Below are 13,567 nucleotides of genomic sequence, written 5' to 3' on the forward strand. Positions count from 1 at the left end.
GAATGTTTGATTTCTTTAGGAATACGAAAGGAGTGAAAACCTTGAAATATGTTTTTGATGCACTTATTGTACCATCTATAGGCCCTACCAAATTGCATTCTTACATAAGACTGGAGTTGAAAGGGATATTTCCCCTTTGGCTTTGGATAAAAGAAGTCCATTAAATTTGTCTTCCTGTCCTTAAAAATTTCACTTCCATCACAGACTTGGAGTGGTTGAGGCTTCTCCCTGCACTGCTGAAGAACTTGCACATACTCTTCTTTTGAATGGACATTTCCCATCTTCTATAACTTCTTTCCATAAATGCCAAAGTTCCTATCACACTGACTGTAAGAGTGGCCACGCACTGGGAAAATGTGTTCTATTGTAATACTTTTTGTCTTTGCTAGCCAAGTGCAGAAGGCAGTCATAACAAAATTTTTGTTTTGTCCTCCTGCTGCATCAGAAAAGAGAACTATTTTCTTAACATTTGGTGACTCTTGAAGCTTCTTGAATATGAAGTTATGGAGGAATGAGCAGACAGAATTTGGATCCTTTTAACCGTCAAATTCCATGAAATAGTACAAAGCACTTGAGCCATCATTATGGCAGTGTATATTGAAAATGTAAAACCAAAACAGTCTTTTATAGAACTGTGCATTAACCACAAGTTTTGGCAATGACAGATTTTGGGCATAGTCAAACTCCAAGCATAGCAAACTATCATCTGTCTTACACTGTACAATGACATCCTGTTTTTCTTTGTAATAAGCTTGAACAGATCTTTTGTGAAGCTGTAACTTAATTTCAAGCTCCCTATTTTTGTCCGATTTAAGTCTTGTAGTTGCTTCACAGCAAAAGTCACAAATGTCAGATCTTGGTTGCCTGAATGCATAGTTCAATGTTTAAAAAAACTTAAAATATGCATGGTATTTCATATTGACTTTTCGAACATACTTTAACTGGTAGAACTCTTTAAAGAGTGCAACAATGTATTGACATTCAAATTTGGATTATCAAAGTACAATTTGCTTGATTTGGATGCTGAATAATGTGAATTTGAGTGAGGAATGGTCAATAAATGCTCCTTTACACACCCCCAAATATCATCCGTTATTTTATGGGGCCTATTTTCATGCTTACCCCTTCTTTCCTTAAAGCTATCTCCTTGAATAACTTTCTGCTGGATAGTTCTCAAACGCTTTTCTGATATGTTGAGCACAATTAAAAGAAAGTATCTGCAGACAGTCACTTTACAACTCTGGTCAGGCAATGAATAACCCCACACATTTTCTCTTACGTTTGGGTGCCTCTTTAATCTCCTTTCTGTGACAACATCCTGATAGAAATGCATCGTGTTGAGTTTTATCACTTGAACTATAAAACAGATGAAACACACTTTCTTGGACATTACGAGTCACTGCTGCACTACACTCCTTTCCACAGCAATGAATAACAGGCTGAAATTTCTTTCCTGATACAATACCTTCCTTATTTCTATAACTACTACCACCATTTCTTTTCTTCTTACTATCTTTAAAAATCATTCTCCGACTCTGATTCACTTATTTCACTCATTTTATAAAACAATTTCCAGCAACACATTCACTACAAGCAAGCCATAACACACTGTAACAAATTGGCAGCAAAGAAGCTGGAAGTTGACTGCCATGCACCGCCTTCTGAAAGCAATTTCTCAGCCTGCTTGAAAGATATTGATCTGAAATTTTGTAGGCAGATAATTCAGACATGGAAGAATTGAATTTGCACTTAGATGGAAAAAGGGCGTAACGACACTTCCGCCCTTATTCCATCAAACTCCTCAATTGTTATCAATTGGTGTACTTGAATCCAGAGAGAGTAGGTCAGGGAACAAGGAATACGAAGTAAGCAGCAGAGTAAACAAGGGCATGTGCAGAGTCTGTTGAAACGCGAAGTCAGCGGTTCTAACAGCAATGATCTGTTGTGGTGGTTATGTGGAGAATACAAAGACAGGGTGGGGCTAGATTAGTTTTAGTTGTATCAAATTAGTATATAGATTATTATTGTTGTTGTTGTTGTTGTTGCTGCTGTTGTTGTTGTTGTTGTTGTTGTTGTTGTTGTTGTTGTTGTTGTTGTTGTTGTTGTTGTTGTTGTTGTTGTTGTTGTTGTTGTTGTTGTTGTTGTTGTTGTTGTTGTTGTTGTTGTTGTTGTTGTTGTTGTTGTTGTTGTTGTTGTTGTTGTTGTTGTTGTTGTTGTTGTTGTTGTTGTTGTTGTTGTTGTTGTTGTTGTTGTTGTTGTTGTTGTTGTTGTTGTTGTTGTTGTTGTTGTTGTTGTTGTTGTTGTTGTTGTTGTTACAAGTGAACTATGTAGCATGAGTGGAATGTAATTTTTTTTAAGACTTTATTGGCGAAGTACTATATGATGTTTTATTTTTATTGACCTAACCTGTACTGTATAATGTTGTAACATAGGCATTTGTAAATAGTAGAATTCTGTCTATAGTTCCTGGAAAGATCCAGAAAGTTACATAACTTTTGTACAGGGTGTGTTACCTTGTTGGTATATGTTCTAGAAAGTGTGTTCTGTCTATTCTGGAAAAATACGACTTTCGCGATCATACGTATTCTAGAATGTTAGTCAAAGTTCGCGATTGAAAGTAAGGTTGTGATTGGTGAGTCTAGGTGGCGATAGGGAACACGTGCACGCTGATTGGCAGCCTCCAAGGCCAGTAATTCCTATATATAGTGAGCGAGGCAGTGTTTGAATTAATTCGGTATCCTGAAATCTGTCGGTCTTGGTCTATCCGTCTGCGAGCAGCCTATCTGGTTGACGTCCCCCGGTTTTCGGGATGGCACTCTCCTCGGGTAAGCACTCTTGAATTCCGTTCCTGCTAAAAATTCCGTAATGTTCCGATTTGCTTTTCATACAGGAGTCTGCCCTAACCTCGCCTAGATTCACCAAATTAGTTACTTATGACGCCTTAGTTTTTCAGCTAGACTTACCTGTTCGTTTCCGAGGCATTCCCGTTTTGTTTCACTAAAATATGTATATTGTAGTTTAATAGGATTTCCTTTGGGGTTTGCCTCTGATAGTTCTGTATCACTTTAGGTACGCTACATTTTGGATAACCTGTAAATTGCATTGTACTACTGCATTGGTAACTAGATGTATAGTTGATTTGAAATTTGAGTTTACACTACTACGAAATAAGCTATGTATATCACTGAACTTATAGCTCGTAACTTGGAATGTATTTGTAAATTTATCTTTTAAATAATATTTTTAAAATCTAAGGATCACGGCCATTTATTTTGGAATCCGCTATCTAAGCCATGTCCATGCCTTTGGTAGGTTCCCAGCCCTTCCATCTTCCCGTTTTGTCGTTCACTAGTTGGCCCCACTGATAGTTACGTACTTGTTTTGTTGGAGACCCGCGTAATGCTAGCTACTGTTTTTCCGAGTGTGTAGTGTTTTCTTATATTGTGCATTGTACTCTTACCTTCCCTTTTTAACTGTGTTTGTGCCTTGTTTAGTGTTACCCCTGTAGTCTGAGGTAGCAATTATTATTATTATTATTATTATTATTATTATTATTATTATTATTATTATTATTATTATTATTATTATTATTATTATTATTATTATTATTATTATTATTATTATTATTATTATTATTATTATTATTATTATTATTATTATTATTATTATTATTATTGTCAGCTGTTATTTTACCCCGAACGAGGCTATTTCTGACTTCCAGACAAAACTAGATGGGCTTGAAGATACTCTGCAAGGGATGAACACTAACCTAGTTGTTGCTGGTGATTTTAATGCCCAAGCAGTTGAATGGAACATGCCTCAAACAGATTCTAGAGGGCGGCGTACAATGGAGATGGTCGCGAGATTGGGATTAATGGTTATCAACGTTGGTAATGTGACAACCTTTCGGCGACCAGGGTGTCAGGGAACCATACCAGATGTAACCTTTGCTTCTGAAGACATTGCGTCTAGGATAACTGAATGGCGAGTAATTGAAGAATATACTGGAAGCGATCATCAGTATATCACTTTTCGTGTACTTCAAGAGACTCCGAACCTAAGGATTACCACGCCCAAGTCAGAAAGATGGAACATAGCCACTATGGACAGAGAAAAATTTCATGAAGTAATACAGAATGGAATGGATTGTATGACGGATACATGTCACGGAGGCAAAAGAAGCATTATTGCTAATAAATGCGTGGAACACACCATGAGACTCCTACAGCAAGCATGCGACGCATCAATGACCAGAATCAAACAACGGAGAGGCAAGCGTCCAGCATATTGGTGGAATGAAGAAATTGCTGAGTTGAGGAAACAATGCCTGCGACTCAGACGAAGGACACAAAGAGCACGACATAACGACCCAGCTCTCTCAGTAGAGTATAAGACTATGAAGAAAAGACTGCGAAATACAATTAAAAAGAGTAAAGCCGACAAGTGGTGGGAAATGTCCAAGGAAGTGGATGAAAATCCATGGGGATTAGGGTATAAAATTGTCATGAAGAAATTCGGGATGATACCAAGCCCTATCATGGATCCACGCACCATGGAAGAAATAGTACACACACTATTCCCTGATCATGCAGAGAGGATTGATGATGAGGCCGAGAAAGAACTAGACAATGTACCACCTTTTACAATTGAAGAATTGATAACAGCAATTAATTCCCTTAGAAATAAGAAAGCCCCTGGTCCAGATGGTATTCCAGCAGAAGTACTAAAGGTGGCAGCCGAATTATGTCCTCAACTGCTGTTGAGAATGTATAATCATTGTTTGAAAGCCGGAATTTTTAGCTTTCGTTGGAAGATAGCTAGATTGGTTCTGATCAGTAAAGGGAAAACTGGGGGTTACAGACCTCTATGTATGCTGGACACTGCCGGGAAAGGTTTAGAGAAGCTTCTACAACCGAGAATACTAGCAGCAGTCCGATTAGCTGGCGACCTATCCGACCAACAACATGGATTTCGCAGAGGTCACTCAACGCTAGATGCTGTGAAGGAAGTGGTGAAGACAGCAGAACGAGCTCAAACGGGTAATCATTATTCTAGGAAACTGACGCTTCTTGTGACTCTAGATGTTAAAAATGCCTTCAACTCGGCAAGATGGAGTGATATTTTGGAAGCTCTAGAAGAAACTTTCAAGGTACCAGAATATCTCATGTATATACTGCGAGACTATTTGAAAGACCGTACATTGTTATACGACACGGAAGACGGTCAGAGAAGAAAACGGCTCACAGCTGGTGCAGCGCAAGGCTCAATTCTCGGACCACACCTTTGGAACATCATGTATGATGATTTATTACGGCTGGAGATGCCAGAAGATGTAAAACTTGTGGGTTATGCTGATGATGTGGCTGCTGTGATAGTAACCCGAAACCTAGAGCTGGCTCAATTTAAATTGAATCAGGTGATGCGACGTGTCAAAGAATGGATGATAAATCACAAGTTAGAACTCGCAGATCACAAAACGGAAATTGTCCTCCTGACGAGGAAAAGGATTAATACTGTTGTACCGATGCAGATCGGACAGATAGCCATCGAAACAACTAGGAGCACAAAATATCTTGGTGTAACGCTTGATACTAAGCTTACATATTGGGACCACATCCAACAGGTAACAGATAAGGCAGCGAAAACCATGACTGCACTGAGCAGACTCATGGGAAATATCAAGGGACCGATATCTAGTAAAAGGCGGCTTCTCATGTCAATTGTTCAATCGATACTGCTATACGGTTCGGAAATTTGGGCTGAATCGTTAAAAATTGTGAAATATCGGAGAAGAATTGCGGCTGTACAACGGAGAGCAGCTTTACGAATTGCTTGCGCATATCGCACAGTATCAGAACCCGCGATTCTAGTAGTAGCAGCAGTAGCTCCCATTGACTTGTTGGCCTTCGAAAGACAAGAAATTTGGCTCACACAAGAAGAGCTAGGAAGGAAAAGGGCAAAGGCTTTGGCTCATAGTCGCAGAATGCAACGATGGCAAACAAGATGGGAAGATGATTCCAGAGGGAAATGGACGAAAAGACTGATACCTTCTCTGGGCGTATGGGTTGCCCGAAATCATGGTGAAGTGAACTACTATCTCACACAGTTCCTGACAGGTCATGGATACTTCCGAAAATTTCTTCATAGGCTAGGGCTAGCAACTAGTCCGGTGTGTATATACTGCGGCGATATCGATGACGTATCACATACTTTCTTTGTGTGTGTTCATTGGCTGCCACAAAGAAGATGCTTAGAAGTTATGCACGGAGAATTGACGCCAGAAGGGGTCGTGTCAGTAATGCTACGAAGTCGAGAATCTTGGGACCAGGTGGCAGTCTACGTAGAAAATATTCTGCGTCAGAAGAAGAAGGACCTGGACGATTACGACAGATAGTAAAGCAGAAGAAGGAAGATGAAGCACAAGATGCATTAAGCACGACATCCGCCCTGAAGTAATGCGAGAGCGGTTCCGGGGCGGAGATAAACGTCGTGGGAAAAGGGAGTGTGGTTTTTAGTGGGTAAGAATCTCCACACACTTGTTGAGTGCGGACCCTCACAAGCGTCTTATGAAAGATTTTCCACACTCCCTCGCAAAAAAAAAAAAAAAAAAAAAAAAAAAAAAAAAAAAAAAAAAAAAATTATTATTATTATTATTATTATTATTATTATTATTATTATTATTATTATTATTATTATTATTATTATTATTATTATTATTATTGCATTGTGAACATGTATTTGGGCTGAATGCCTGTCATGTTCAATAACAAGAAATACCTATAAATTTAGTAATTAATAATACTTTTGCCGTGTTAGGAATACCAAATATATTTTGCACTGTAAATGACTGTTATAATACTGTATTTATTTTTAAAATGAAAAATAATCTATAGAATAGTGTATCAAGACTGAATAACTACACAATGCAGTAGTAATAGTAATAATAATAACAACAACAATAATAAAAAATCATATGGCCTCGGATTTTGACTTCATGTCGTCTAGGCTGTCTGCATGTTGCAGTTCTTATTCGGACTGTGTCAAGCTGGAGTTTAAGTCACACTAACTACTTTTATGATTTTCGGAGATGCCAGATGCCGTATTTTAGTCCCGCAGGAGTTCTTTTATGTGCCAGTAAATCTACAGACACGAGGCTGACATATTTGAGCACCTTCAAATACCACCGGACTGAGCCAGGATCGAACCTGCCAAATTGGGGGTCAGAAGGCCAGCGCCTCAACCGCCTGACCCACTCAGGCCGGCGAATGATCCACACAGGGAGGTGCTCTGTGCAATAATTTACATGGCCATTAAGTTGATCCAAATCCTGATTAACCATAAAATATATAGATATAAAACTGGTACCAAAACTCTCTTTATGGATCATCAAACAAGTCTGAAGTCTATAACACTAAATATCTGAATATAATCTAACACATTATCATCTGCCACAATGAGATATAATATTTCCAATTCACTCTATCTTCTGCAACGGGCTACGATAAGTTTGTTACTTCCCATTTGTCTGAGTTTATAGGAAAGTAGAAGAAGTATGAGAGATACACCTACAGTAAGTCCGTTTGATAAAAGGTGTGACAGTGGTCATTCATGGCATCAGCTGGAGTATGAATTTCAGTGACCTTGGCAGACTGATATGTAACAGTATTTTCTGGCTCACTGAGAAAAGAACAGATACTACAGTATATCGCTCCTCACCTCCCTAGTATGACTTTTCAGTGGTGCCTGGACAACAATAGCTGATAGTGGATCTGTTGGAGATCCAGCTAGCCTCTGGGTTAAGGTCTCAACACGGGCAGTAGCGTATACTGAGAGCTACCACGGCTATCGGTGAAGCCTAAACCTCAAATGAGAAGGCTGGAAATCTAGAGAATATTATAATGGAAGCATCCAACATATTTTTCCATTTACAAAAATTGAAAGCAATGAGGAAAACCGTTGTCTGTATTTCTGAGAGCAAGCCATCAGAGACTGATATCACAGTCCAAGTGTTGCGTTCCTCTCCCCTCGCCTCACCTCACACAGCTTGCTGCTGAATGTCTGATAGGAGCAGGGACTGGAGGGGGGAATAGGTGTGCTAGGCTTCGCTCCATCAGATTGCCACTGCTAATGAACAGCCATGCATTAGCCATCGTATATACTTCCTCACCTCAAACTTCTGACTTAATTATACACATATACAGATTATACAGATTGTATAGATAACAGAGTGCTGGTATTTCATTCCCGTTTACTTCTACACCCTTGTAGGAAGACATTGCAGGGCTACTGTTATAGGAGTAATATCGTTTTTCTGCAAAAATGAAATGCAATCTTTAAGGTTTTTTTTTTTTTTTTTTTGCTAGGGGCTTTACGTCGCACCGACACAGATAGGTCTTATGGCGATGATGGGATAGGAATGGCCTAGGAGTTGGAAGGAAGCGGCCGTGGCCTTAATTAAGGTACAGCCCCAGCATTTGCCTGGTGTGAAAATGGGAAACCACGGAAAACCATTTTCAGGGCTGCCGATAGTGGGATTCGAACCTACTATCTCCCGGATGCAAGCTCACAGCCGTGCGCCTCTACGCGCACGGCCAACTCGCCCGGTCTCTTTAAGGTTTTTAGTTGTTGGTTGCAATAGAACCCGTTATCATGGGTCGGACACCACCACTCTCAAGGAAACTAATAAGCCAGTGAAAAATGCGTACAGCCGCTGGTAATACTGTAAAATTTAATATAATAATATTTCCTAACAAAAACTCTACAAGAAGTTGATAATTTCTGGGATCTCCTTGATCAGATAATGAATAAAATAAGTATGAATAACATCAAGATTCAACTGGGTAAGGAAAATAAGTATTGAAATGTAGTAGGAAAGTGGGCTCCTCATAAATATACTAACAGAAATGGTCAAAGACTCATAGAAATTTGCAGAACCCATGGACTAATCTCCAAATCTACATACTTTAAAAGAGAACCACACAAACTTAAAACTTGGAAACATCCTCATTGGACAAAAGGAGAATGGCAGTTAGACCACGTATGTATGGACAAATTCTTTCACAAGAAAATCCACAATGTCAAAGTTCTAAGGGGAACAGACACTGGTTCAGAACATTACTTAGTTAAAATCAAGATTAAAATTACTCCATTAAGAATAAAAAGATGAAATAGAGCTGGAGAGAAAAGGACATATGACCCTCATCAGTTAATCCAGAATGCCCAGTATCGGCAAAGAACAGGAACTACAAGACTAACAGACAATTCAGATGACCTAATACCAATTCTTAAACAGAATACGAAGATCTAGCTCCATTAAATCCAAGGAAAAGACATGCCTGGTGGACCTCTGATTGTGATAGAATGCATGAAGAAAGACATCAAGCTTGGCTGAAATTTCAAGCCCACAAAACAGAAGAAAATTCAATGAACCTCAAGAATGTCACAAAAGAATTCACCCAAATGATTAGAAGAATTAAGAGAAAATATCAAAAAGATTTATTAAACTCTATTGAGGAAAATCATTACAAAACCAATTGTAGAGATGATTACAAAGCCTTTGGTAAACAATTGCAAAAATTCAACCCTCAACATTATTGTTGAAAAATAAAGATGAAAAAAATAGTGCATAACAATAAGGAAAACACAGAAATCATGGCGGAAGCATTTAACAAGCTCTTGAACAGTGATGAACCTGAAAAGCTCTTATTAACTGATACACATATCCCGATAAAAACTAAACCAGAAAATATAAACTCACCTACAGCAAAAGAAGTTGAAACTGTGCTTAAGGAAATGAAGAACTACAAAGCGTGTGGAGAAGACCAGGTTTTTCAGAGATGTGGAAATATGCCGACAGTGCAACTTAGACATCCCTCCATATGATATTACAGAAGATTTGGATATCAGAAAAATTCCCAGAACAATGGACAACAGCTATAATTAATCCATTTCATAAGAAAGGTGAAAGAAGTAGTCCAGACACGTATGGAGGTATTTCCTTCCTTGACTGCACGTATAAGATTTTCTCTAAGATACTATATAATCGGATTAAAGAACGACTTGATCAAGAGTTAGGTGAATACCAGGGAGACTTCAGACCTTGGAGAAGATGCTCTGAACAAATAACAACTTTGAAGCTAGTCATGACATATTACAGAAAACAAAACAAGCCCCTTTCAATAACGTTTATAGATTTCAAGAAAGCCTACAACTCCATCATTATTAAAAATTTTAAGACAATTCGGACTTCAACCAAAGCTAATCAAATTGATTGAACTTATTCTAACGCAATTTCTAAAATTAAGTTTAGAGGAGAACTTTCTGAACCATTCTTGGTAACAACTGGTTTAAGACAGGGTGACGGATTGTCACCTTTTCTTTTTAACTGTGCACTAGAGTAAGATATGAGGGAATGGTTCCAGAACTCGAAAAACATAAAAATTGGAACCCGGAATGATAACATACATTTGAACTGTCTAGAATTTGCTGATGATCTAGCTCTTTGACCAATGATATTCAGGAAACAAAACAACAACAACAACAAATAAAATCTTTACAGGAAATAACTCAAAATATTGGTTTGAAAATTTCATTTGAAATTATGCTAACTCAACTTCTGCTTGCAAACAAAATAAAGCTGGGCATAAAAAATAATGTCCTCATCAACGCTGTAACACCAGATCCTGTGAGATCTCTGAAGATAAGAAATATTGGGTGTGGTCACCACTTGGATGGGTACCCAAGCGCTGTTGGCTAGAAGAGGATAGGAAAAGAACTGGACAACCTACCACAAGTAAAGTCTGGCTCAGGACGCTTCATCATTGGCCCCTAGCCTAGCTGGGGACACTGATTAGATTGTTTACTGTAGATAAGCTACTTGGTTTGCTTATTGAAAAAGTGAATATCATAAAACTTATGCAAATTACTCTTATATCAAACTTATTACATCATAAATGATTTAACACTTTCAACACTATGCTCGTATGACATACGGGCGCACTACTTTCCTGGCTGTAGGCGGCGCCCGTATACCATACGGACGTGATTTTTGCATGTGTTTATAGGCAGCTGCACGTATCCCTACAGTTCCCGTCCCTTGCTTTATTTTATCTAGTGTCCACTAGAATGCAGCAGTTATCAAGAAGTTCACACTGAAACGATAATGAGGGTACTTTCTCCTTTCTGTGACTCTACCTAAGCACTCAATGTCCCTGGTGCTGAGCGCACCAAATTTGTCACGCTGTCAGCTGTGTTACTGTACAAATATGTTCTCACGCCAACTCAATGATAGTGATATCTTGGATATTTTATCAGAAGAAGTGGGTTCAGAAATAGATGACAGTGATAAATACTCTGCTTACAAACCAGATAACATTTCAAGTGGCAGTTTGGGCACGATTTCTATATGTTACGTCACTTTTGAAAGCAAGTTTTTAGCTGCATTATTTTACTCCGAATACAATACATAGAAATACTTCTCTCCAGAAATTTTGACTTATTTTTTAGTTTAGACGAAGGGAATCAGGCTGATGATAGTAGAAGGTGGTGCAAGGTGTGCAAGGTTGTATTGTGCATAGCCCAATGTTTGGACTACTATACCAAAACAAACTATTCCTAAATACGTAAATTATGTATTTCAGATGTAATTGTGTTTATTTGTGGCTTATGTATCCACATTAAATGATTCATTTTTATTGTTTGAGCAGGCTTACTGGTATAACTTGAATGTAAAAGTTTTTTCCTGAATATTTTAAAATGTTTTTCATAAGACTAGTATAATTAAATTACATTAGATATGTACTTCCTGATTAACATCTTCATTTTGGTTTGCTAACACCTTCAAGAGGACAAATTGGGGCAAATGTTTGTTTATAGGCAGGGGAGTTAGGGATTGGAATAACTTACCAAGGGAGATGTTCAATAAATTTCCAATTTCTTTGCGATCATTTAAGAAAAGGCTAGGAAAATAACAGATAGGTAATCTGCCACCTGGGCGACTGCCCTAAATGCAGATCAGTAGTGACTGATTCATGTGATACAAAAATCAGATATGTACTATGTTTCACTTTTGTGTAATAATGTATTCAGATTCAGGAAAAAGACTCAGTTCACTGCCAGTATCCATGTGAAAATATGGTAGTGCTGAAAGTGTTAATCAATTAACAAAATTGATTTAACTTTTTTCATTTCATGATTAAATTGATATTTATGCTCTGTTCAATATAGAGGAAAAGAATGATGCATATTCTGTACAAATTCCCTATTGCTCATAACACACTTGTTATACAATATACCTAATTTAATATTTTCTCCTGTTGTTTCAGAATGGAGATCATCCACTGAAGTATCACATCTTCCACTTATGTTTTGCCAACTTTCTCCTTGGACGTCATCCACATGGACCAGGCCAGTTCTTATTTGGCCCATGTCAAGCTGGAGCACAGTATTCAACGATGTTCCCCATAGATTACAGTGCTCTGAACAGTCCACCTGAATGTTTAGAACAGTACAGTCCCCACAAGAAGAGTAACAGACACTCAGTGATAGTTTGATTTCACTGTACCAATGTGTAAATAGTGACAATCATTGAACTCATCTGTACCAGTACAGTCCTAGTCACTCAAGAATGGAGCATATCAATGAAAATTAATAGATGTGATAGAGAAATGGGCAATAGTGTAGAAGCATATACAGTATTATGTTATAAACATATCATCAAACCCAAATGGACAATCATGATTTTATTACTTTCAAATACCCTTCACTCAGGGGCATCACTAAGAAATGGTTTCAATGACTTGTTGGAAAATATCAGCCTTAGTCTAGGGTAAAAGATTCATCCCAAAAGGGAACTGTTTGGGTTGGATCAGACCGATTGCAATGAAACTTGGTAGGATGATCAATTAAGACATCATAAATGTAATGGTAACAGTCATTCTATCTGAAAATGATATTTTTATAGTTAAAAAATAGGACTTTGTTGCTGCAGTTTTAAATGGAGCCTGGTCTATCAAAGGTATTGATTGCTATGAAACTTGCTAGGATGATCAATGTAGATATCAAAACATCCCGGCTGTTGTTATATACACTGTCCACAGAATGTCAAAATAAGTGATTATGAAGAGGAGTTTCCACATCTGAGCTAATAAAATATTAGAATATTATTAGCATACACACATATAATTATAAGGACCATGATTTAATAACTTCATAATATTTTTGCTTTCACTCTAAATGATAGAGAAGTATTAAAACCCTAAAATTTTAACATATTCATAAACTGTACTACTACTTCATCCCTTTTTCTGGCTTTTTCCTAATTACTTTATATGGGATTAGCCCAGTTGTATGGCCAGATGCCTTTTCTGATGCCAACCCTCCTTGGAGGGATGTGCTCACTATTGTGTGTTTCTGTGGTGGTTTGTAGATTGATGTGCTAAACGTATATGACAATGTGTATTAAGACAAACACAAACACCCAGTCTCCGAGCTAGAGGAGTTAACGTCATGGTTAAAATCCCCATCCTGGCTGGGAATTGAATCTGGAACTCTCTGAACCAAAGGCCAC

At 37.9% G+C, this 13,567-nt stretch overlaps 1 protein-coding gene across 1 annotated transcript in view; it reads left to right on the top strand.

The window, feature by feature from the left end:
- Positions 1-12,661, top strand: part of LOC136874853 (uncharacterized) — a 189,243-nt gene extending 176,582 nt beyond the window's left edge. Inside the window, exon 6 of the mRNA XM_067148533.2 lies at positions 12,324-12,661. Within this exon, the coding sequence (XP_067004634.2) occupies positions 12,324-12,551 (228 nt within the window). The 3' untranslated portion in view covers positions 12,552-12,661. The remainder of the gene's footprint in view (positions 1-12,323) is intronic.
- Positions 12,662-13,567: the final 906 nt, after the last annotated feature.

Source organism: Anabrus simplex, chromosome 5, assembly GCF_040414725.1.
Source record: "Anabrus simplex isolate iqAnaSimp1 chromosome 5, ASM4041472v1, whole genome shotgun sequence".
In the NCBI taxonomy this organism is placed as follows: Eukaryota; Metazoa; Arthropoda; class Insecta; order Orthoptera; family Tettigoniidae; genus Anabrus; species Anabrus simplex.